The sequence below is a fragment of the Rhipicephalus microplus genome, chromosome X (genome assembly GCF_043290135.1).
Source record: "Rhipicephalus microplus isolate Deutch F79 chromosome X, USDA_Rmic, whole genome shotgun sequence".
In the NCBI taxonomy this organism is placed as follows: Eukaryota; Metazoa; Arthropoda; class Arachnida; order Ixodida; family Ixodidae; genus Rhipicephalus; species Rhipicephalus microplus.
The window spans coordinates 334504855-334527724 of NC_134710.1; the positions used below are offsets into that span (position 1 = coordinate 334504855).

Below are 22870 nucleotides of genomic sequence, written 5' to 3' on the forward strand. Positions count from 1 at the left end.
GGGGTACGTCGGATATGCTACAGCTATAAACGCCTGGAAGGCTGCTTTATCAACGCAGTTGGAGCGAATTAAGCGTGACTCGCGCGTACCTGTAAATGGGACCCCGCATAAGCATTCATTATTTGGAATTTGGGTCGTTTGTGTTAATTGCGAGTGGGGCCCTGCAAGCGACGGTGGCTGGTCGCGTCCCCGTCGTGGCACGCGGTCGACGCGGCACGATCAGCTGTGAAAAAAAAAAAACGAAAGGGGGGGGGGGGGGGGGGCAGCGCACCGCACCGCCTGCTGGGACTCTATTCAGTTTTCCCCGTCGTCTCTAATAGTGAGACGCGATCTCTGAATTGCACAGCTGCGCACATAGCAAGAGAACAGGCCCCGACTTCTGTAACGCGCGGTTCATTGCGTTAATTACGTCGCACACACACTCGTGAAAAAGTTCATCGCATTCGCGAAATGCACAGCGGACGACGCGTCGTTGCTTCCCTAACTCTCAGACACGATCTCTTAATTGCACAGCGGCGCACACAGCAAGAGAACGCGCCCCGACTTCTGGAACACTCGTTTTACGTTCATTTTGTTAATAAACTCGTTTTACGTTCATTTTGTTAATTAAAACGGCCAACGTAACACGCACTCGCAAAATGCACCGCGGACGACACTAAACCCTCACGAAGAAGCCACAACTACAGAAACAAATTTATCCACTAAACTTGATGGCAGTCTGGCAACAACCACCTAAAAGTCTGGCAACTGATTTATGCAACGCTACAGTAGAGTTATGGTGGCTAGAATTCTAGCCACCATAGTAGAGTGTACCATATCCGCGAAGAAGTTCGGCAGTCGCTTGGAGTCGCAGAAACACCGCAACCTGAACCGGAAGCAATGAGCTGCGCCACTGCAGTGCACCGCAACGCTCCTCCACGCCCTCCTCAGGACACAGCCCCGCCGCACTTCTTCCGCCAGGCACCGTCGGCGGTGGTGGCACCGCCGCCACCACCGCCGACGCCATACCACCCGCTGGCTAGCCAGCGCTACGCTTCAAGGAAGACTGACGTCTGGCGCACCCCTGACCACCACCCACTGTGCTACCACTGCGGCGAGGTCGGGCACACTTACCGCCGTTGCCAGTACCGACAGATGGGACTGCGTGGCTTCACCGTCAATGCACCACGTCTGCAGACAGGGGAAAGGCCACGTTCTAGTACACTCTAGCTACAGTACAGTTACAGTGTACTAGTACACTGTAGTAGTGTACTAATACTGTGGGAGGCAAGTGGAACCTTTTGAAGTTCATTGTAGCTACAGTGACCCCACGGAGGAAGGAAAGGTGTACCCTCTTCTACTACACTGTAACAACGCCAAACAGAACGTTGCCTTTTTTTTTTTTTTTTTTTTGCAAGAGCACTAAAGCAAACCGCTTTCTTTGAAACAGCGTTTATTTTCTTGCTTCGGTGAGAAGCGTACATTGTAGCCAGACTGGTAGGTGTTCTGTAGCCAAGTCGATCCATATTCAAAGTAGTCCAAATTAAAATGGCCGTTTACATAGTAACAGAATTGCAAATTTTGCTGAAGCTATTATTGCAGGGCTTGCAGCACCCCTCCGTTCTGTGACCCCTCTTTGGGCTCCTTGGAGAACATTGGTGCGTGGTGTTTGTGTGCGTCAGGTGTGCGTAGTCTGACATGAAGGTAGATGGTTTTATTCTGCCTTATATTTTTGAACAGTTACTGACAAGTGCAATTCAAGTTTGTAGTTCAGCATTGACGATGTCTGTTAGTGGACGTCGTGTAGAAAAGCTTCTGCTGGCACATAGCTGGAGTTGTAGCTGTTGTGTGACAAGCAACAATGGCTATATTGTGGCCAGTGTTGCAGAATTCTCTAAAACTCGTTCTGCCGTTTACATTCACCTAGCCTATCGAGCTCGAAGTAGGAGCCACTTGCTTGTGAGAACATAAAAATGAGCAGATGAACTAGCGCAGGTACTTTTTTTGTTGCTGTTTTTTTTTCCTGTGGTGGCTCTTGCAGCGTTATAAGAAGCAGCGGTGACAGCAATATAGAATAGCTGAACAGAACTCGTGCTGTTTTGTCTCGCGGAAGTCGCGTTTTTCGCACCGAAAAAAAAAAAAAGTGGTATTCACGAATAAGTTTGGAATTAAGAGACCGGCGCATAAATTCCATCTTTAGAAGTGTCTTGGCTCTCAGTTGTAATGCGTAGATCAGCAAACTGATACTTTCATACTTACTTCGTGCTGGCGCTTCAAGTTTCATGTAAAAGCTTGATAACTTCTAGAGTGCATTTAACACCTCGCGAAAAAAAAAAAAAGACGACGAGGACAGGCGTGAAAAAATACCGATCATAAGTTAATCAATTTTATTGTAATTAGTACGAATGTTACATAGCGATAATATACAGGAGGTCCCGAAGTCAAAGACTGCAATGAAACCTCCTTTTCGAAATAAATAATAAATATTGGTTACAGCATATAAAACACACATTACAAAATGTGTAAATAGAAAAGGTTAAAGTTCAAGAGAAATAAGTAAACCGAGACAGCAAAGACAGAGAGAGAGAAACTGACCTTATGCTCATTCTAAACATTGATAATTTTGATAATGGCACATTTTCTTGTGTAGGCTATATACCTTGAATCAAATAATATTTGGAATGAAAATTACAATGTGTATGGGTACCATGAATTCGAAAAGTTTGAGTAGAAATGCAAACAATTATGTTAAAAGGCAGTTGCACCTCACGTACGCTACTGGGCCTGGAATCAAACTACAGTGGAAGAATTTCAATGTCGGTGAAATTCGAAATGCCCTTGCTTCGAGTTTTGGGGTCCACAGTTAAGAGCTCCGCCGAGCTGTCAAAATCAGTCGGAAGTCTTTCACTAAGGCATGCCTTGTAATCATGTGTAGCCTGTTTAGCATGTTTTAGTGTGAAAAAATCCAGTATTAAATTTGTGGGTTCATCTTATTTTCAGTATGTAGCTTAACACTATAAAGTCTGAGTAAATATTTGGAAACCAAACTAGAGTTGAGCACTTGAGAAAAAAATCAAGCAAAATACCTGTCTTTATGAAAGTCGTGCTTTTTCGCTTGAAAAAATGTTCGCTAACATGATGTAGCTTGAGCTCCTTCAGCGTGAAGAATATTTTGTCGCACTCATTGCAGTCAAATTTTAGCTGGGAATTATTGATCTTGTACTTGTGGTTTGTGTACGTCTTCAGATGGTGCTTTGTTGTGAACAGTCACCTGCATATTCACATTCCGTTCTTATATTGTGAAGCAGCGATATGCACAAGCCGGTTACGTTCGTTAAGCAGATGACAACCACTTGTGCTCTGATGGGAGATCACGTTCGCTTGGTGCAAAAAGGTGTTCGCCTGTAAATTGACTCCATTTGTTGTCCCAGGGCGGAAGTGTTTGTCATTAACGGCACACACACGTGGTTCCTTTCTTTTTTTGTTACTATGAAGATGCAGGCCCATACCATGTTTTTTTTTTTTTTTGTGAAGCAGGACCACACACTGCTCAAATTCCTTGAGGCGATAAAACATAGGTAGGTTGAACGCTGTCGTTAACTTGAGGCGATGAAACATAGGTTGAACGCTGTCATTAACTTGAGGCACTGGCAGACTGGTTTTCCGCCACATGTTGGAGTTATTTGTTGTTGTTCGGTTTTTGCAGCTACAATCCTTGCTGATAGCTATGGTTTTAGAATGTTTGCAGACAGGAATTGTATTGAGTAAGCACGAGCCAATACATTATATGAGGCACAGAAACTTGAATGAATATCGCTGTAGGAGAATCGGGAAATCCACAAATTTATCTGCATATAGCAGTGCTGCTCCGCTGCTGCCGCGTGGCCGCTTGCCTTTAAAAGAGGCTTCGCACACCACACTAGGGAGGAAAGTGAGCGAGACTTATTCTAACAAACTTTATTCTGAACACAGTGCAAGAACATTTCTTGCACCTTAGTCTGAGGCATCCTCGTCGCACTCACACAAGCCGTCTTAAGGTTATGCACTGATGCAACGGGAATTAGATCTCTCTGTTATGCAGTGCTGTCACAGTGGTTTCGTCGGTGTTCATTGCATGAAACATCATACACATGGAAGACCGTAGGAAATACTGTAACATAATCTAGAACACCTCGAAATGCTAAGTGCAGCTTTTGTAAAGTCTAGTATAGTCAAGGCGGTGGCAAAAGCTAATGAGGCTTTGCTCGTGGTCGCTGGAAACCCTAACACGCCGCATAAAGCATGGGGTTGTATAAGACACTCCCTGACAGGAATAAATTTACTTCAAGCGGTTACAAACTGCTCTTTGGAGCTAGTCACGGACCTACAGTTTCCCACGCATATCGGTAATTTATTACGGGACACCATTCCGAATCTATCATAAAGAACGCTAGCGGCATTTATTGGCATAATACACAAAAAAATCTGCGCAGTGACCTCTTCATTGCAAAAATTTCTGTGGAAGTTAAGGCAGCTCTCCCTAGAGTGTTCAGTGTTGTAGAGTGGGATGCCTTTTGTAAACACTGGGCAGAGGACTCCGATGTGTACTAGTCGTTTACTTCAGAGGTCTAGTACTAGTACTAGACCTCTGAATGAAATTCAAAGAGGACTTTAAGGCTGTTACCAAAATAGTCGAAACAGACCTAAAGGTCAACAGGATGCATGCGCACTTGATGCACCTGGTAGAGGCCAAAAACTCCCAATTTGCTAGATGGCAAACGCAGAGGCTAAATCGGAGGCTGCATAAGAAAGTAGCAATGTTAAATCGTAAAATCGAGGAAGTAGCAATGGAACGAGGTTTGCTCAGGAGTCAATGAACAGATGGGCGTGGGAGGCAAGTGGAACCTTTTGAAGTAACTCCTAACATCCTAAATGTAAAAAAGAAATCAGTGCCTAGCTATTGATAGGCTAATTCACAATCCTAAAGAGGAGGGGCAAACAGAGGTAGACATACTTCAGAGCCTAGTAGCAAGTTACCTCCTCGTAGGCCCCTCGGTGCACGGGGGCTACCAAAAGTACAGAGGTAAACCCACAGAGGAGCTTGACGCTCCAATCACTAAAGCTGAAGCAAAAAAAAATGCTACTGGAGCTGAACGGGCGCTCTGCTCCTATGCTCGATGGTATCTACAGCAGACTATGCACAACCTCGATGAGAAATCGAGAAGCTTACGGCAGAGATCAACTATACGTCGGAAACTAGCTTGGTCCCAGATACCTGGAAGACCTCTGTACTACTTATCCTGAAACCAGGTAAAGTGCTCACAGCTAAGAACCTCAAACCAATATCTCTTACATCGTGCATGGGAAGGTGGCTGAGCATGTGCTCCACGAAAGAGTAACAATATACATCAAGAAACGCGAACTGTTGCCATATAACATGGTAGGTTTCAAGTCCTCCCTATCCACGCTGGACATCATGCCACTGATCAAATGGCAGATCATCAACAGGAACATCGGGATGTCGGGGGTATTTTGGCATTAAATCTCGCCAAAGCCTTTGACACCATCAAGCTCAGATTTTTTTCTCAAATCTATCTAGGGCTTAAACTTATGAAAATGCTTTTATGTGCATGTTAGCTTTTTTCTTAACAGACCCCGTAAAGCCACTATTAAAATCTGCCAACTGAGATCCGAAGAGTTCAAGTTAAATCTAAGGGCATTCTGCCCGGCACACTTATTTGACCCCTTCTTTTCAATATAGTGATCAAAGGGCTCCCAAAAAAGCTGGCTCCAGCCGAGGGCATGAACCATACGCCCTACGTAGACGACATCACAATTTGGTGCAGTGGGGGGTCCGACGGCGCTGTGTAGTGTGCCGTTCAGGAAGCCCTGGATGTTATGGAAGAGTACCTGAAAGAAACGGCACTCTGTCTGTCACTGTCAAAGTTGGAACTACTGCTTAATAGGCCAAATCACTGGGGCCCGAAATATTATACACCTTTCGTCCTGATTCCCTTTAATCTATGTGGGAAAATTGGCCAGATGGTACGGAGAGTCGACCCTGTCAGGATTCTAGGTCTAATGTGGGAAAATTGGCCACATGGTACGGAGACTCGGCTCTGTCAGGATTCTAGGTCTAATACTTAATGCAAAGGGAAGCTGTCACAGGTCCCTTTAATTAGGGAGGCGATCGCCGGGCTAATTCCAAGGACCGAAATATCGGCCCCCCCGAACTGCACCACGAAAACGTGGACAATTTAGAAGTGGTCCTGTTTGGCGCGCCAGCGGACGCCGGCTGTGGCCCAAAGAACAGGTCAGATTTGAGAGTTGATAAACAAAACAAAATTATATTCTTGATTATGGCAGATCAAATCGATACAAAAATATGCACACTCGACAATAGTTGAATACAATATGTCGCCAATCAAACAACGTACTACACAGTACAATCAGCCACACTCGAAACAACGGACACAAACAATACGCACTACAATGAAGTCGCATGCATCGAACAACCAAGACACTTAAAGACTGAAGAGTTCGAAAACTTATTCAGTTTAAAGTCCTTGGAACAGAAGTCTGAATGATACTCTTCCGAGAATCACTCACTCAAAGTCCAGCGCTGTTGTCGGTCTGCTGCCCCCGAAGTTTCTCTTCCAGGAAACCTCGCGTCTTCAATTGGCCGCTCTCCATGCACCAAACTTCTTCGCCGGTAAGATGTCGGCTCCCCACACGCAGCTGTTGCCACACGTCTTCACTCGCTGGCGGTAGACACACACTCTTGCCTGTAGCACGAGTCTTCATCCCTCAGGTGGAAATCCTCTTCTTCTCCTTTTTTTGTCACTGAGGACAAAAGGCTTCGCCGACAAGGCGAAACACCCTACACACCCTGGCGCACAATTCCTTCTCCTGCTTTGTCACTGAGGACAAAACCTTCGCCGACGACACGGCGGAACACCCTACGCACTCTGGCGCATACTTTCTTCTCCTGATCTCCCATCTCTGCCGCTCGGTTAAATACCCTTCGCGCTAGATTCCAGAAAATTCTCATCGTTTCGTCGGCGCGATATGCAGCGAAGGCTGGGGAAAGCGCGAGACGGTTTGAGGGCCGTCCGCGACAGATGACGCAACTCTGCATCACCACGCCCCTTTCCACCGAGAACCTTCCAGGGCTTCCTTGACCGCCGATGTGAGGAGGTTCGTGGGCGAACCTACGCTTCTGAGGGGAGAGAGACGCGCGCCCGGGGAGTCTTTGCATGCTTGTTTTCTTCTTTATCGTTGACCTCAAGGCGTCTCTCCGACGCTTCGTCGCGAGAATTTGGCGGCGTGCCCTTTTTTGAGCGCTCGTTTTGTGACAGAAGCAACACTTAAACTGTTGCCCACATGAAGGCACAAATGGAGAATGTGCTCAAATTAATCACTCAAATCTCCGAGGCGGCCTCAGTGAGAGCAATCTCCTGCGGCTGTATTATGCGTTCTTTATCAGCTACATAAACTACGTCGCATCAGGGGCTAAAATGGTTCCGCTCAGAGGAAGCCAAAATTAATGCACTGATAAGAAAAAGCATAAAATGCTGGGAATTCCTGTTAGCACTAGCACAGAGAAGCTCCTCGAACTAGCGGTACACAGCGTCCTCACTGAAGTAATCTAAGCGTAAAGAACAATGCAATGCCTCTGGTCTTTGAAGGCAGGCAGAAATATCTTAAAGTCTGAAGGACTGACCCTCTTGGCCATCGACGAGAATGCCACCATTCTTTCTCGCACTATTAGGAAGACCTTTCAGGTAATACGGAACGTGCACCCTTAATATAATGTGGCTAAGTGCAAGGCACGTGCCCGCTCCCTCATAGAATTTGTTCACTAAAGCCTTCATCTAACTACTTATGTAGATGCTGTGCAGTATGGGCGCACCGATTCATTTGTAACTGTTCTAGATGATCCACGTGGGACGACCCTTAGCCCCTTAACTGCTCATTTCCTTTTAAGATTTCCGGTCAAGAAGAGCTTATTTTTTTAATACTGATTTAGAATCTGATTGTACTGAAAAGTACAGCTAGGCAATGCTGAAAAAAAAATGTTATCACATACATAGCCAAATCAGCAAAAAGTTCATTTCTGAACACTACTTGGGAAACCAGCTACCTACTGCTAATCAAATTTAAAAACGTTATAAACAAAACAGTTACAAATGCCACATCTTTCTTCACTTGTGTAGGCTAAGCACCCTTGGCGTATTTTACTCTGGAAGCTTCGGGGCTCTTAGGAAATTTGCTAAACACAGAATAGTGCAAAGCGGCTTCAATGAAGGGCACTATGTCACTATGTTTGCGTCCAAGCTGTCTTCATCATCACCAAAGGAGCTACTCAATTCACCATCGTCGCTGTCTTCGCTTCCAGACACAACCTAAATATCTGTACTTGAGTCATCATAGCTCAAAGAAGATGACGAAAACAAATAGCTTCTTTTTTGTGTTTATGGGCCAGCTATGCATGGGTCGCTGCCACCGCATGCCGTTTTTTAATACAGAAACCGTGCTCCTGCCGGAGGAGAAATCTAAATCCTTGAGCAAATGCTGTTATATATATATAGTACAGTAGTTCTCAGCTGTGGATGTGTCGAGGACCACTTGTGGACTGGTGGAAGTGATGGGGAACCCCTTGCAGCGGAGGGGAGGGAGGGGGTACATTGGTAAATTAACAGAACTGGAGCGTGAAACATATGCCTTTTATTTCTACTGAAAACACCGAACTTGCCACATCACTTCATTTTAGACAGTTCATCAATACGTAGCACAGTCGCGCTTAAACTCTGTTTAAGCACGACTTTTTTTTTTAAGTGGGTGAGGGTTTCGCGGATCACAGAAAGGGCTTCGCAGACCCCCTAGTCTCCGTGGACCTCCATTTGACAACCACTGATCTAGTAGATGACACGTAATGTAAGCGATAAATGCAGTAAATGCCCAAACACTAAAGGGGAGTACCTGTTCAGCTAGAACGAGTTCGCACGTCTGAAGCAATTTGGTGACAGTCTGGGCAGGACGAGCTCTGTTCGTTCAAAGCAGTAAAGGTGTTAAGGCAGCTTCATCAAAAAATGTCACAGTGGCGGCAGCCAACAAGGCTGCCTTTGCACTAGCAATGAATGACCCCTCGCAGCCTTACATCTACACTGACTCGAGATCAGCCATCCAGGACTTTCTATCTCGTCTAATCTAAAAAAAAGCAGCGCTCATAATTTAGCAAAGACAGTGTGATGCCTTTCACACTATCACATACTTCTCAGCGCTCATTTAAATCAGTGCACAACCCAGCACACCCAACCCAAATAAACTAGTTCATCACCAAGCACGAGGTCTGGTGTTCCACGATGGTCCTAATTCGCTAGACAGTCTGGGTTGTGGGCATAACTCTGACCCAATACTTTCTTTTCATGAAATAGTAAAACACTACAGCTTGAGCGCAGAAAAATGTCGCTCCCCCACCCGAAGCTGACTAGACCGCAATCTTTCATTCAGAGAATGTTGCAAACGAGACCTTTCCTGTTGAGAGGAAGGTATAGTCACTTTGCTCCAGACATCGATCCGCACTGCCCTGAGGGCCATGAAGAATATTGCTCGTTAGCTCACATGCTCTGACACTGTTCAGGAGGACAGGGAGGAAGCCCTCAAAAGCAGCGATCTCTATGAACTAAGGACTTTTGAAATAGGCGAAGGACCATGGTCTTCTGGCCACAACGTGAGCATGGCTTGCAACTACGACTGTAGTTCCTTAGGACCCGAATAAAGTTACCTGGCTAAGTGGCTGTGCAAGGTCTCCTATATGATATTTTTCTTAAATGGGCTCTGCACTGTACGGTTGGTAGCAGTCTTTGAAAGCCTTGGAAATGCTGGAATTTTAAAGTAGCTTCAAGACCTACAAAACTTATTTCTTTAGGTCCTTAAATTGTCTTTAATTTCGTCATTCCACTTTCGTTTAATTGATTTCTGCCAGATGTGTATTGTATAATTCTTTGTGAATGTTCACCTGTTATAACAGTAATGGAACTTCCTTCCATGTCAACTTAAAATTTAGAGACTGTTGAAGTATTCGAAGCAAACCAATAGCGAGATTTTATTGCATGTAAAGCACCTTAAATGATGCTTTCGCTGCGTCGTAGAGCTGCCATGCCATGAAACTGCATTATCAAGGAAAATGCACACTGTCACGAAGCCAGACTTCAAATGTAGAGTGTGGCTATCACCTGCTGCCCAGTTAATGCCTTTTCACACAAAAGCATCTTATATGAGTTTATAGTGCTAAGCATGGCAAATTTTAACATTGTTACATGTAGCCAGAAGAAGTGAAGCTGAGACGCCAGTCCACGGCGGACACAAAACGACTGTTTATTGCTTCCCAAAAATTCCACAGCTCTGCTCTCGTTACTCTGTCTTCCGCTTGCGATAGTAAGTGGCGCTAGTATCTGGGAGCGTTACCACTGGTGCAACACAGCGGTATAAGTTGTCACAAACATATTTTGTAGCTTATAACTTGCGCTGTACTGCTGTTCAGAGCTTTTAACTATTGAATTTTTTTGTAAATGTGTCGGCACCCTTTGAAAACATAATTGCAAGTGTGCTGGTGTGCTTATGTGTGTGTAATTCTAGCACTGTAGAGTGTGCTACGTGGCAGCATCCCATGGTAGCCATAGCAACTACGGAGCTCAGGAATGCTCATGCAATATCTGTATCGGTGAGCTTATGATGCACTAAGGTGATTTTGTGGCATAATTGGCTGAGAGAGGATTGAGATAATTTTATCTTACTTTGGAACCCAACTTTAAATTCACTGTTGCATAGTGCTATGATATTTGGCTCATATTTGCCTCAAATACTAATCAGAAACATTTTGTGACCACGACAAAAAAAAATGTTCCAGAGCCTTTTTGAGATTTCGCACTGTTAATGTAGTTATTTTTTTAGATGTTGGACATTCTTTAGATCTGTTCAAGTGCACTGGTAGTGTACAAATCAACAAATGTCACCAATGTCATCATTTTTGTGAAGGTGTTATTTTGGGGGTTATGTGATGCATCATTATCATTTGTCACATGCTTTCTCACCATGCCACTTCTATGTTCATGCCCTGTACAAGAGCTTTTTGCATTCCTTTGCATGGCCTTGTCCCTCTATAATAATTGTTTCTTTTCCCCACCATTCTGCTCAAAAACTGGGCTGTCTACATCTTTTCCAGAGTGCTTTCTTACCCTGACAGCATAGGTCGGCACTTTGAGAGACTACTCACTCATACTCACTCACCACAATTTTTTCAGCCTTCACCCTCACTCACTTTCATACTCACGTCTACTCCCACTCATAGGCCCTCACTCACGTTCATACTCACGTCTACTCGCACTCATGAGTACTCACTAACGATCATACTCCCTCCTTCTCACACTCAAAGTACTCACTCACGTTCATACTCACTCCTTGTCACACTCAGAGTACTCACTCACGTTCATACTCACTCCTACTCACACTCATGAGTACTCACTCACGTTCAAACTCACTTCTTCTCACACTGAAAGTACTCATTCACGTTTATACTCACTCTTACTCATACTCATGAGTACTCACTCACGTTCATAGTCACTTATACTCAGAGTACTCACTCATGTTCATACTCACTCCTACTCACACTCATGAGTACTCACTCACGTTCAAACTTACACCAACTCACACTCTAGGCCCTCACTCACGTTCATACTCACGACTACTCACACTGATGAGTACTCACTCATTTCATACTCACGACTACTCACACTTGTGAGTGCTTACTCACGTTCATACTCACGCCAGCTAGCACTCATAGGCCCTCACTCACGTTCATACTCACGACTACTCACACTGATGAATGCTCACTCATGTTCATACTCACACCTACTCACAGTCACTCACGTTCATACTCACGCCTACTTACACTCTTAGAGAAACACGGACTGCTGGGCGAGTTGGTAATTCATTTTAACTGAGGTGCGCGAAAAATTGAAGTACAAAAGGAAGACACCTCGAGACGGCGCGCCGTGTCCAGGTGTCTCCTCTTTGTACTTCAATTTTTCGTGCACCTCAATTAAGACTTATAGTTACTCACTCACCTTCATACTCACGCCTGCTCAAGATCATAGGCCCTCACTCACCTCTGCACTCACATAAGAATTCACCTTCATACTTGCGCCTACCCATACTCAGGCGCACTCACCCATGTACTTTTACATTCACATACTCATCATCATCACAGCAGGACAAAGGCCTCTCCCCTGTTCCGCCAGTCAACTCAGACCTTTGCTTGCTGTTGCCACTTCATACCCGCAAACTTCCTAATCTCATCTGCCAACCAAACTTTGTCTCCCCTTTTCCCGCTTTCCTTCTCTTGGAATCTAGAAAATGACCGGCAGAAAACGAAAGTAACGAACAACAACCTCGAAAGAAAACAGCGCTTCGAGATAGGTGGCAGTGCACTTGAAGTTGGAAAAGGTATATACGTCTACTTAGGACAGGTAGTACCTGCGGAGCCGAGCCACGAGAATGAAATAACTAGGAGAATAAGAGTGGGGTGGAGAAGATTCGGCAACAATTTTCAGCTCATGGCTGGTAGATTGTCACTATCCCCTCAAGACGAAGGTATATAACAGCTGCATCTTGCCGGTACTTACCTACTGAGCAGAAACCTGGAGGCTTACAAAGAGGGTTCAGCTTAAATTGAGGACGACGCAGAGAGCGATGGAAAGGAAAATAGTAGTTGTAACCTTAAGAGTCAAGAAGAGAGCAGAGTGGATCAGGGAACAAACCGGGGTTAAGGATATTGCCACAGGCATTGAACGAGGTTTAGCCCTGCCAATGCGAGTATGTGCCATGGTGTGAAAGAAGAAGACGACGGTTGGTGTGTGCTCGTGCTCTAACGTTCGGTTCGGCTCGACGTCCAGTGCTGCTCCTGTGAACAGACGTTGTGGTCGTTCTGTGATCACGTGACATTTTCTGGTGGAGGTGCTGGGTAGTGTTGTATGCACTGCAATCAGCAGCAAGGTCCCGACACTAGCCACGACTTGGAAGAACCAGCTGACCTACGGCGTAGCAGGCGACAACTAGGCCTACCTCCTGAATTCGGACCATTTCCTCAACTCGGCAGTACTATGGCTAGTGCGGGAACGCAAACCCAAGAAACATCAACGCTGCCTCCTCCGTGGTTCTTCAACGTCCCGCGTACTCCGAAGCCGTTCCACGGTGACCCTTATGAGGACGTCGATGACTGGCTCGACGACTACAACCGTTGCGGCAGCGTCAACGAGTGGAACGAGCAGCGAAAGCTTCGGTACGTCTACTTTTATCTCGAAGACTCTGCGCGCACTTGGTTCGAAAACCATGAAGCCACTATGACAACCTGGCCAGAGTTTTGCAACCAGTTGCGAAATACTTTCCGAAGCTCTGACCGAAAGGAGCAAGCGGAACGACTCCTCAATTCCCGAAACCAGCGTCCGAACGAGAGTGTTGCCATGTTCGTTGAGGACATGACGCGGCTGTTCAGGCGAGCCGACTCTTCAATGACGGAAGAAAAGAAGGTGCGCCTCCTAATGCGTGGAGTGAAGGAGCAGCTGTTCGCGGGACTAGTGCGGAACCCTCCCGGCACTGTAGAGGATTTCCTTCGCGAAGCCACGACAATGGAGAGAATGCTAAGGCAGCGTTCGTACCAGTATGAACGTCCTGGCAGTCTTTCGTCAGTGTCGTCGGCCCTACAAACACCTGACGTCACGACTGTAAAAGACCTGACGGAGCTCGTGCGCAGTATTGTGCGCGAGGAGCTGCAAAAGCTGCACGTGGTGTCTTCTCCGCCCCATGTTGCTGCTTTAACGGATGTCGTTCGCGAAGAGGTCCGGCAGCTGGTGCACCCCATGACGACTCTGCGTGCAGCCGAAGTTCAACCCATGACGGCCCCGCGTCCAGCCGAAGCTCCGCTATTAACGTACGCGGAAGCACTGCGTACTCCTGCACCGGCTGTTGGCTATCCGTCCCGTCTGCCCACCCTGCAGACGGCACCGTCGTTCTACTCGGGACCACCGCAGTACGGCAACCCACCCCTTACACGGAAATCCAGTGTATGGCGTGCTCCCGACAACCGGCCTCTTTGTTATCACTGTGGTGAACCAGGTCACATCTACCGTGAGTGCGCCTACAGGCGCATGGGTCTTCCCGGCTTTCGTCCGGATGCTCGTCGACCCAGAGATGGTGAGCGGCCCCGTGCTATCGCCGAATACTTGGCAAGCCAACGATCCTCGAACCTTCCGCGTCGCCAATCCCGCTCACCATCTCCACGGCGTTCCACGTCTCCTGGCCAACAATCAACCTTTGCGGACGTCCTTGCAGGAAGATCACCTAGATCCACAAGCCCGCGCCGGGGAAACTAAGAACAGCGACCTCTGGGGGTGAGGCCGCTGTTGATCGACCGTTACAAGACCCTCCCCCGATTTGCCTGCCGACATCCGACAACATTCTTTCACCGACGTGTGCCATCGACGACAAACAGGTCTCTGCTCGTATCTCTGTTCTTCTCGACAACCACCCGCTGACCGCTCTGGTAGATACGGGTGCCGATTATTCTGTTATAAGCGCTGACCTCGCTGCACAGCTAAGAAAGGTAACGACACCTTGGGGACATGGAACCAACCTCCGGACTGCGGGAGGTCACCTATTGACACCACTAGGAATGTGCACTGCCCGCCTCCGAATTCGTGAGTCGACGTACATTGTTTCCTTCGTTGTATTGCGCGAATGCTCCCAAAACCTGATTCTCGGAATGGATTTTCTCCGCGAGCATGGAGCCATTATTAACCTTCGCGACCTGCTCATAACGTTATCCAACGACCATACAGCCCTACGGAAGGATGCAGTTGCGCCGACCACAACACTTCGAATTGCTGACGACACCATCGCACTGCCGCCGCGAGCCAGTATGTTGGTAACGGTGGAGAGCGACTGTGACAACAAGAGTAGTGGCATCGCGGAAACTAACCTCTCGGTGCTCTTGGCTCGGCAGATTTGTGTCGCGCGTGCTATCGTCAAACTGAGACATCGGCGGACTCAGCTTCTGATCACGAATTTCGGCGGCCAGTACCAACACTTAGCAAAGCGAACAGCAATCGCGAACTTTGAAGCCATCGATGACGCAGAATGTTCCACTATCGCTCCGATTGCCACTGCTGCCGAAGGTAACTCTGATATAGCCAGTACGGTTGACGTGAATTGCCAGCTATCCTGTGCGCAGCAACACCAGATACGCATGATTTTACGTACGTATAGTGATTGCTTTGCGTCCACCTCCAAAATCAAGCAGACCCCAACCGTGAAGCACCGCATTATAACGGACCCTACCGAACGGCCTGTACGACAGCACGCCTACCGCGTGTCGCAAAAAGAACAAGAGGCAATACGTTTTCAAGTGAAACAGATGCTCGACGACGACGTCATCCAACCCTCGAACAGTCCATGGGCGTCACCCGTCGTACTTGTTAAAAAGAAAGACGGCACTCTTCGATTTTGCGTCGATTACCGGAAGCTCAACAAAGTGACGAAGAGAGACGTCTACCCTCTCCCACGCATAGATGATTCACTGGATCAACTTCGACATGCCCGATATTTTTCCTCAATGGATTTACGCAGCGGCTACTGGCAGATCGAGGTCGATGAACGGGACAGGGAAAAAACAGCATTCATAACTCCCGATGGCCTCTACGAATTCAAAGTGTTACCATTTGGATTGTGCTCTGCACCGGCAACGTTCCAAAGGATGATGGACACCATCCTGTCCGGTCTGAAGTGAGAATCCTGCCTCGTGTATTTAGACGACGTCGTTGTTTTTTCCAAAACATTTGAGCAACATTTACAACGACTTCAGTCCGTCTTCGTCGCTATTCGATCCGCAGGCCTATCTCTAAAACCGGAGAAGTGTCATTTCGGCTACGAAGAACTAAAGTTCCTCGGCCACCTTATCAGTCACGATGGCATTAGACCAGACCCAGAAAAGACCATGGCTGTTGCTGCATTTCCTCCACCTTCGAACAAACGGGATTTGCGCCGGTTTTTGGGTCTCTGCGCCTACTACAGGCGCTTTGTCCAGAGCTTTGCCAACATCGCTGAACCCCTTACCCGTTTAACGAAGGAGGATACTCCTTTTGAGTGGGGTCCAGAGCAGAGAGCCGCCTTTTCCCAGCTTCAGCAGTGCCTTCAGAGTGAACCCTTACTAGGGCACTTTGATGAAGATGCCACCACCGAACTTCACACTGACGCAAGCAACATCGGTCTTGGTGCAGTACTCGTCCAGTGGCAAGACGGCGCTGAACGTCCCATCGCTTATGCTAGCCGCATTTTGTCATCTGCGGAAACTAACTACTCGACCACGGAGAAGGAATGTCTTGCTGTTATTTGGGCGATAACAAAGTTCCGACCGTATCTGTATGGCCGTCCATTCAGAGTAGTTACGGACCATCATGCCCTCTGTTGGCTGGCCAATCTCAAGGACCCTTCAGGGCGCCTCGCGAGGTGGAGCTTACGCCTTCAAGAATTTGAGGTTACAGTCGTCTACAAGTCGGGCCGCAGGCACACTGATGCTGATTGCCTTTCGCGCGCACCCCTCGCGACGACATCAAGGGACGATGATACCGATGGCCATTTTCTTTGTGCAGTCAGTGAATCCGACTTGGCCCAACAACAGTGGAATGATTCAGAGATCCAACAACTTATCAAATACCTTCAAGGTCGCAGCTCGAGTCCACCATCGGCATTTGCACGTTCAGGGTCATTTTGTCTCCGCAACGACATCGTCTACAAAAAGAACTTCGAACCTTATGCGACTGAGTACCTCCTCGTCGTTCCACCAGGGCTACGTGCTGACATTTTATCTGCCTGCCACGACGAGCCTTCCTCCGGCCACCTAGGATTCGCACGCACCCTTGCCCGGATTCGGACTCGCTACTACTGGCCAAAGCTCACCCAGGATGTCAAGCATTACGTTAAAACATGCAATCATTGCCAGCGCCGTAAAGCCCCACCTGTGCGCCCTGCTGGTTTATTACAGCCTGTTGCACCCCCGTCACAACCGTTTGAACGAATCGGCATGGACTTGCTTGGGCCCTTCCCGAAGTCACATGATGGCAACCGCTGGATCGTAGTCGCTACTGACTATTTAACGAGGTACTGCGAAACGAAAGCCCTACAACGAGGCACCGCCAATGAGGTTGCGTATTTTTTTATCAACAACATCGTCCTCCGCCATGGAGCGCCAACAGTTCTTATCACTGACCGTGGAACAGCCTTTACAGCCCAATTGATGCAAGACGTCACCAGACTTAGTGGAACAGCTCATCGCAAAACAACCGCATACCATCCACAAACCAACGGTCTGACGGAGAGATTAAACAAGACGCTCGCTGACATGCTATCCATGTACGTCGACCGTAATCACAAGAACTGGGATGCAATTTTGCCATACGTAACGTTCGCTTACAACACTGCGGTTCAAGAGACTACGGGTTTCACTCCATTCCGGTTGCTTCACGGCCGAGAAGCAATTACGATGCTTGATGCCATGCTGTTGCCTGACACGACCGATATTACTACTGATGCGAACGACTTTATCCGGCTCGCCGACGCGGCCCGCCAGCTTGCACTCAAGCGGATCCGAAAACAACAACGAATCGACTCGCAGAGGTACAACTCCCGTCATCGCCATGTCATTTACCAACCCGGTGATCTGGTCTGGCTGTGGATACCCGTTCGCCAAAGGGGCCGCTCGGAAAAGTTACTTCACCGCTACTTCGGTCCCTATAGAGTACTACGGCGCCTCACAGATGTCAACTACGAAATTCTGCTTGAAGACACAGCTCAGCGATCTCGACGTTCCCAACAGGCCGACATTGTTCATGTGTCACGGATGAAGCCACACTACCCCCGAGCCACCTGACACTGCTTCTTCACGCGTCTTTGTGCGTGTACGCGACTACTTTAACTTTTAATCGGCATTGGTCATCGGGGTGGTACTTTTTTTTTTTCGAAGGGGGGGTAGTGCCACAGGCATTGAAGGAGGTTTAGCCCTGCCAATGCGAGTATGTGCCATGGTGTGAAAGAAGAAGAAGACGGTTGGTGTGTGCTCGTGCTCTAACGTTCGGTTCGGCTCGACGTCCAGTGCTGCTCCTGTGAACAGACGTTGTGGTCGTTCTGTGATCACGTGACAATATCATAGTTGAAATCAAGAAGAAGAAATGGACATGGGCCAGGCATGTAGCGCGTAGGCAGGATAACAGCTGGTCATTAAGCATAACTGACCGGATTTCCAGAGAAAGCAAACGAGTTAGGGGGAGACAGTAAGTTAGGTGGGCAGATGAGATTATGAAGTTCACGGGTACATAATGGCAGCAGCAAGCACAGGACCGAGTTGAGTGGCGGATCATGGGAGAGGCCTTTGTCCTGCAGTGGACGTTGTCAGGCCGATGATGAATATTAACATTGGGGTAGCGTTACGTGTACTCAGGTTACTCAATAAACAATCGAGCTGAACAATTGTCGCTTTCGTTAAGGGTCGGTAGGTTCCACAAACAGGCAATGACTCAGCGCAATTACAACGCACCTGCACATTCATTTGTGTGCCATGACGCGTACGAGGCGCTGAGACATCGTTTAGAATCTCAGTAATGTGTTACAAGCACTCAAAACGTGCTTTCGTAGGCTACGACGCACGCGCGCGAAATAGAGACGCTCTCAGCAGCTTCAGTATACTACACGGCCGCCGCTATGATTACCCGCCAGAACCCAAGACGTTGCCATGCCATCCGGCTCGGCCGCTTCGTTCGTTCCACTGCCCCTAGCCCCTTCTGACTGCACTAGCAGGACAGGCGGGCGCCGAGGCCTTGCCACCACGTCGGCGCCGCGGCCGCCCGGCCACTGGTAGGTCTTCTGTAACCCAGCGCGACCAACTGCCTCGCCTTCAGATGGAATGCGTTGCGTACGGCAGTTTTGCATTCGAGAAATTGTGCGCATCTTCGGAGATGTTTTCCTTCCTCTGTGGGTCGCGCTCACGCGGAGAGTTCGTTGACTCCGTGCTGGCACTGACGATTGCAGGGGGCCTTATTTATAGATCTGCGGATGCGGTTAACGTTCATTGGCAGAGTGCGCATGCAGGGTTATCGCGGACAGCCGAATGAAACGGTAATTAACGAGTTGCGTTATGTGTGTTTTTGTACTAGCCCGTGTTATGTGAATGATAGAATAAATTATCAAGGGTGATTGAGCGCTTATTGCACATTGTGTCTGCACTGTTGAAGGCATAATAGGCCTCCGAAAACTGAAGGGAGGGTAGAGATTGAAACGGCGATGCGAACAGGGTCCGATTACGCTATCGCATACTATACTATTGACGGCGAAGCTCAACCGTCCTCCAAGCTTTCCTTTTTTTTCTTTTTCTTAAAGGGGCACTGAGAAGCCGAAGTTTGCACAAAGCTTCGCGCTTGAGAGGTCATGAGATCGCTTAAGGTTTTCGTTCAAGGCAACCTTCACTTGAGGGACAACGCAGATATAGAAACTGCAAAATCGCTGCGCACAATGTGCGTCGCGCACACAATGTGCTTTCTCCCGCGGGCCATTTCAGCGGTTTTTTTGTTTTTTTTCGTCGCTTGCGCAGTGCATTTCTTTTTTCTGAACCGGCTCGCGCGGCGATTTTTGTTAAAGAGCTTCTGAAGAAGTTGTAAAAGACTATGTCTACTTAGGACAAGTAATAACCGTGGAGCCGAACCACTTGAAGTAACTAGAAGAATAAGAATGGGGTGGAGCACATTTGGCAGGCACTAGCTCTCAATCTTGACAGGTAGATTGCCGCTATCCCTCAAGAGGAAGGTATATAACAGCTGTACCTTGCCGGTACTTAGCTACGGAGCAGGGACCTGGAGACTTACAAAGAGGGTTCAGCTTAAATTGAGGACGACACGGCGAGCAATGGAAAGGAAAATGGTAGGTGTAACCTTAAGAGACAAAAAGAGGGCAGAGTGGATCAGGGAACAAACCGAGGTTAAGGATATCATATTTGAAATCAAGAAGAGGAAATGGACATGGGTCGGGCATCTAGCACGTAGACAGGATAACCGCTGGTCATTAAGGGTAACTAACTGGATTCTCAGAAAAGCAAGTGGGTTAGGGGGAGAAAGAAGGTTAGGTGGCAGATGAGATCAAGAAGTTTGTGGGTATAAAATGGCAGCAGCAAGCACAGGACCGAGTTGACTTGCGGAACATGGGAGGGGCCTTTGTTCTGCAGTGGACGTAGTCAGGCCGATTATGATGATGTTGAAATAGCATGGGCTTTGTTATCATCATACTAGAATAGCATTAGGAGTTTCAGCATTCAAGTATGACATCATTGCGACTTTTGCTTCACTGTATTTTGATGTGATATTCTCCAACTTTATTAGTGCACTTGTATATAGGAACTGTAAAGAACTAACACATCGACTTGCGCATATACCCATAATACCCAACACAACAATACCCATAACACATCGACTTGCGCATATGGTAATCTGACGACACTTGTATACACTTCTCATTTGCCGTCTGTTCGTAATTCTGCACTCTGCAGAAGATTTTTTTAATCGGAAGAAGAAATAGGGGTCAGTCTGGAAAGCGGGTTTCTAGCCTGCTACTCTTCACGGGTGTAATGAAAAAAAGAAGAAAAAAAAATACCAAGAGGGAGGCATGCTAAAAGATGACTATGGGTATAGCACATTGGGTCACTGAACACGCTGTCTCATGTGGGGTAGGGCATACATACATTAGCTACATTAGCAAATGCTCTAAAGACGAGCATCTAAACCGGTATCACTGAGAAATGTGAACAAGAATTTATAATGGGCGTTTGGCATAATCTAAATATTCCCAAGCACCCGAGAGCTTTCCCTTGGAAAAGAATGAGCAATCTAGATGATTTATGAGGTACTCTATTGACTATCTTTTGGCTGCATATGGAGGGCACACGGCTAGGATGTGAATAATAGGTAGTTTCTGACATGTGACACGCACTACAGTTAGGGTCTTGCTACTGTCCAATTTTGCATGGGTATTGTGTATATACGACGCCCAGCCGCAGTCTATGTAGTAGCGTTTCCTATCTCTCCTCGGTCAGCACGAAAGATAAAAAGCAAGTGATAATCAGGCTCATTCCATAGTCGTAGATGTTTTCATAGCCTTAGACAGCAATGCGTTGATTTCATGCTGAGAAAAAGGAATTGATGCAATTTTGTTGCTAGTGCGCGCAATTTTCGTTTCTGCGTCGGCTTGTTCATTCTCAGCTATGTCCCAGTAATGCAACAGGAATCCTTTGTAATGCAACAGTTTGTCCGGATTGAGATGCCTTATTTAACATATTCATTGTGTTGCACAACAGAGAACTATATGCGGTTCCTTGCATCATGTAACTGCTGATTAGTTGAATTACAGACTTGTGTCAGAAGCTCCCGACTACGCTTCAAGGCAGCTGCTTATGTTGACAAACATGCCGGCTCTTGGTCCTGTCGTTACTGGATGTGACATACGTGCAACCCATGTACACCAAAAGACGTGTTTAAATATTTTCCTTGTCAAAGTGCAATCAAACTGCTTGAACGTGCAGTCAGCGCAAAATGACTAGCTACCATTAGTTGGGCTAACTGCTTCGCAAGAAAGCTAGCTTTACATTTATGGAAAGAGTCTATTGCCTCTCTTGTAGCCCATTCATTCGGTTCGAGATGTTAAGCCTAATTAATGAATTGTTCACGTCATCCCAATAGTTAGCTAATAGAAAAGAAATGGGGTAGGATGATGAAATTGACTTCTATTGACTTCTATATACTTTTCACTTTCTGTGACACCAAGTAATCTGCATAATGAATTGGCCTATGCTGTTATGTTTATCATTACTGCTGTTTTTTTGTTTTTGTTATGCAGAACCCAAACACGAAAGATCAAGTGGCACCTGTGGACATCCTCTGGATCAAAAGCCGTGAAGGCGGCAACTACTACTACGCCTTCGGTGGCAACCACAGATTCGAGGCACACTACAGGCTTGGCCTCGCAACCATTCGGGCCAAGCTGATTCGATCAGTACCTGCATCGCTTTTGCCATACCTCGGAGGGTCAATGCCAGATCTCAAGTGAATATAGTGGTACCCATTGTTGGACAGTCTCATCGTACAACAGGCATTTTATGAGCTACTAACCTCAAATTGTTCCCAATTGACATTGGCGACTCAGTCACTACTTCATTTGTACAAGAGAGAGAAACTATTAAAGAAATGTAGGGAGGTTAAAACCCTATCTCTGGGTTTTTTATATATTTTCATATATTTTTATATATTTTAAAATGGAGCCAAAGAGGACAATAACTCCGTAAATCTCGGGTGCATCGTCTTCAAGTACATCAGCCCAGAAAGCCACACAAGCCTTTCTACTATTTTTGAGGGCAACAGCCTGTGAAACCCTGCACTCTGTGTGCAGTGTGTTTATGGTGTGCTATGCACATTTTCTCCTCTCTCTTTCATGTGTTCAATGTTCACAATGTCATAATCATCTGCTTGTGCAGCATCCAATCAATAAAAGATGTATATAAATGTGACAATGTCTGTTTTCCTGTGTTCCCACTCGTATCATTACACGAAAGTGTGTGCAAGTTACTCAATGAAGTATTCAGATCTTTGTGTTTGGGTCTACTTTTCCTACTTATGGCACTTGTTACCCCAGGGTTAAATATACACAAATACTGACATGCTTCTGGATTTGGATTATTTGGCGCGAAAGTAAAGTCATTGCTTCGTCCCGGGGTTCACTACAGGCTACAAGTCAACTAAAAACAAGCTTGCGTTGTTCGGTGTTC

At 47.0% G+C, this 22870-nt stretch overlaps 2 protein-coding genes across 2 annotated transcripts in view; one reads left to right on the forward strand and one right to left on the reverse strand.

The window, feature by feature from the left end:
* Positions 1–22870, reverse strand: part of LOC119162350 (uncharacterized) — a 246514-nt gene that overhangs the window by 218381 nt on the left and 5263 nt on the right. The gene's annotated exons all lie outside the window — the stretch shown is intronic.
* LOC142776290 (sulfiredoxin-like) lies at positions 1534–22615 on the forward strand. Its single transcript, XM_075879680.1, has 2 exons — positions 1534–1683; positions 21946–22615. Exons 1-2 carry the CDS (start codon positions 1678–1680, stop codon positions 22153–22155), a joined length of 216 nt encoding a protein of 71 aa, XP_075735795.1. The 5' UTR covers positions 1534–1677; the 3' UTR covers positions 22156–22615.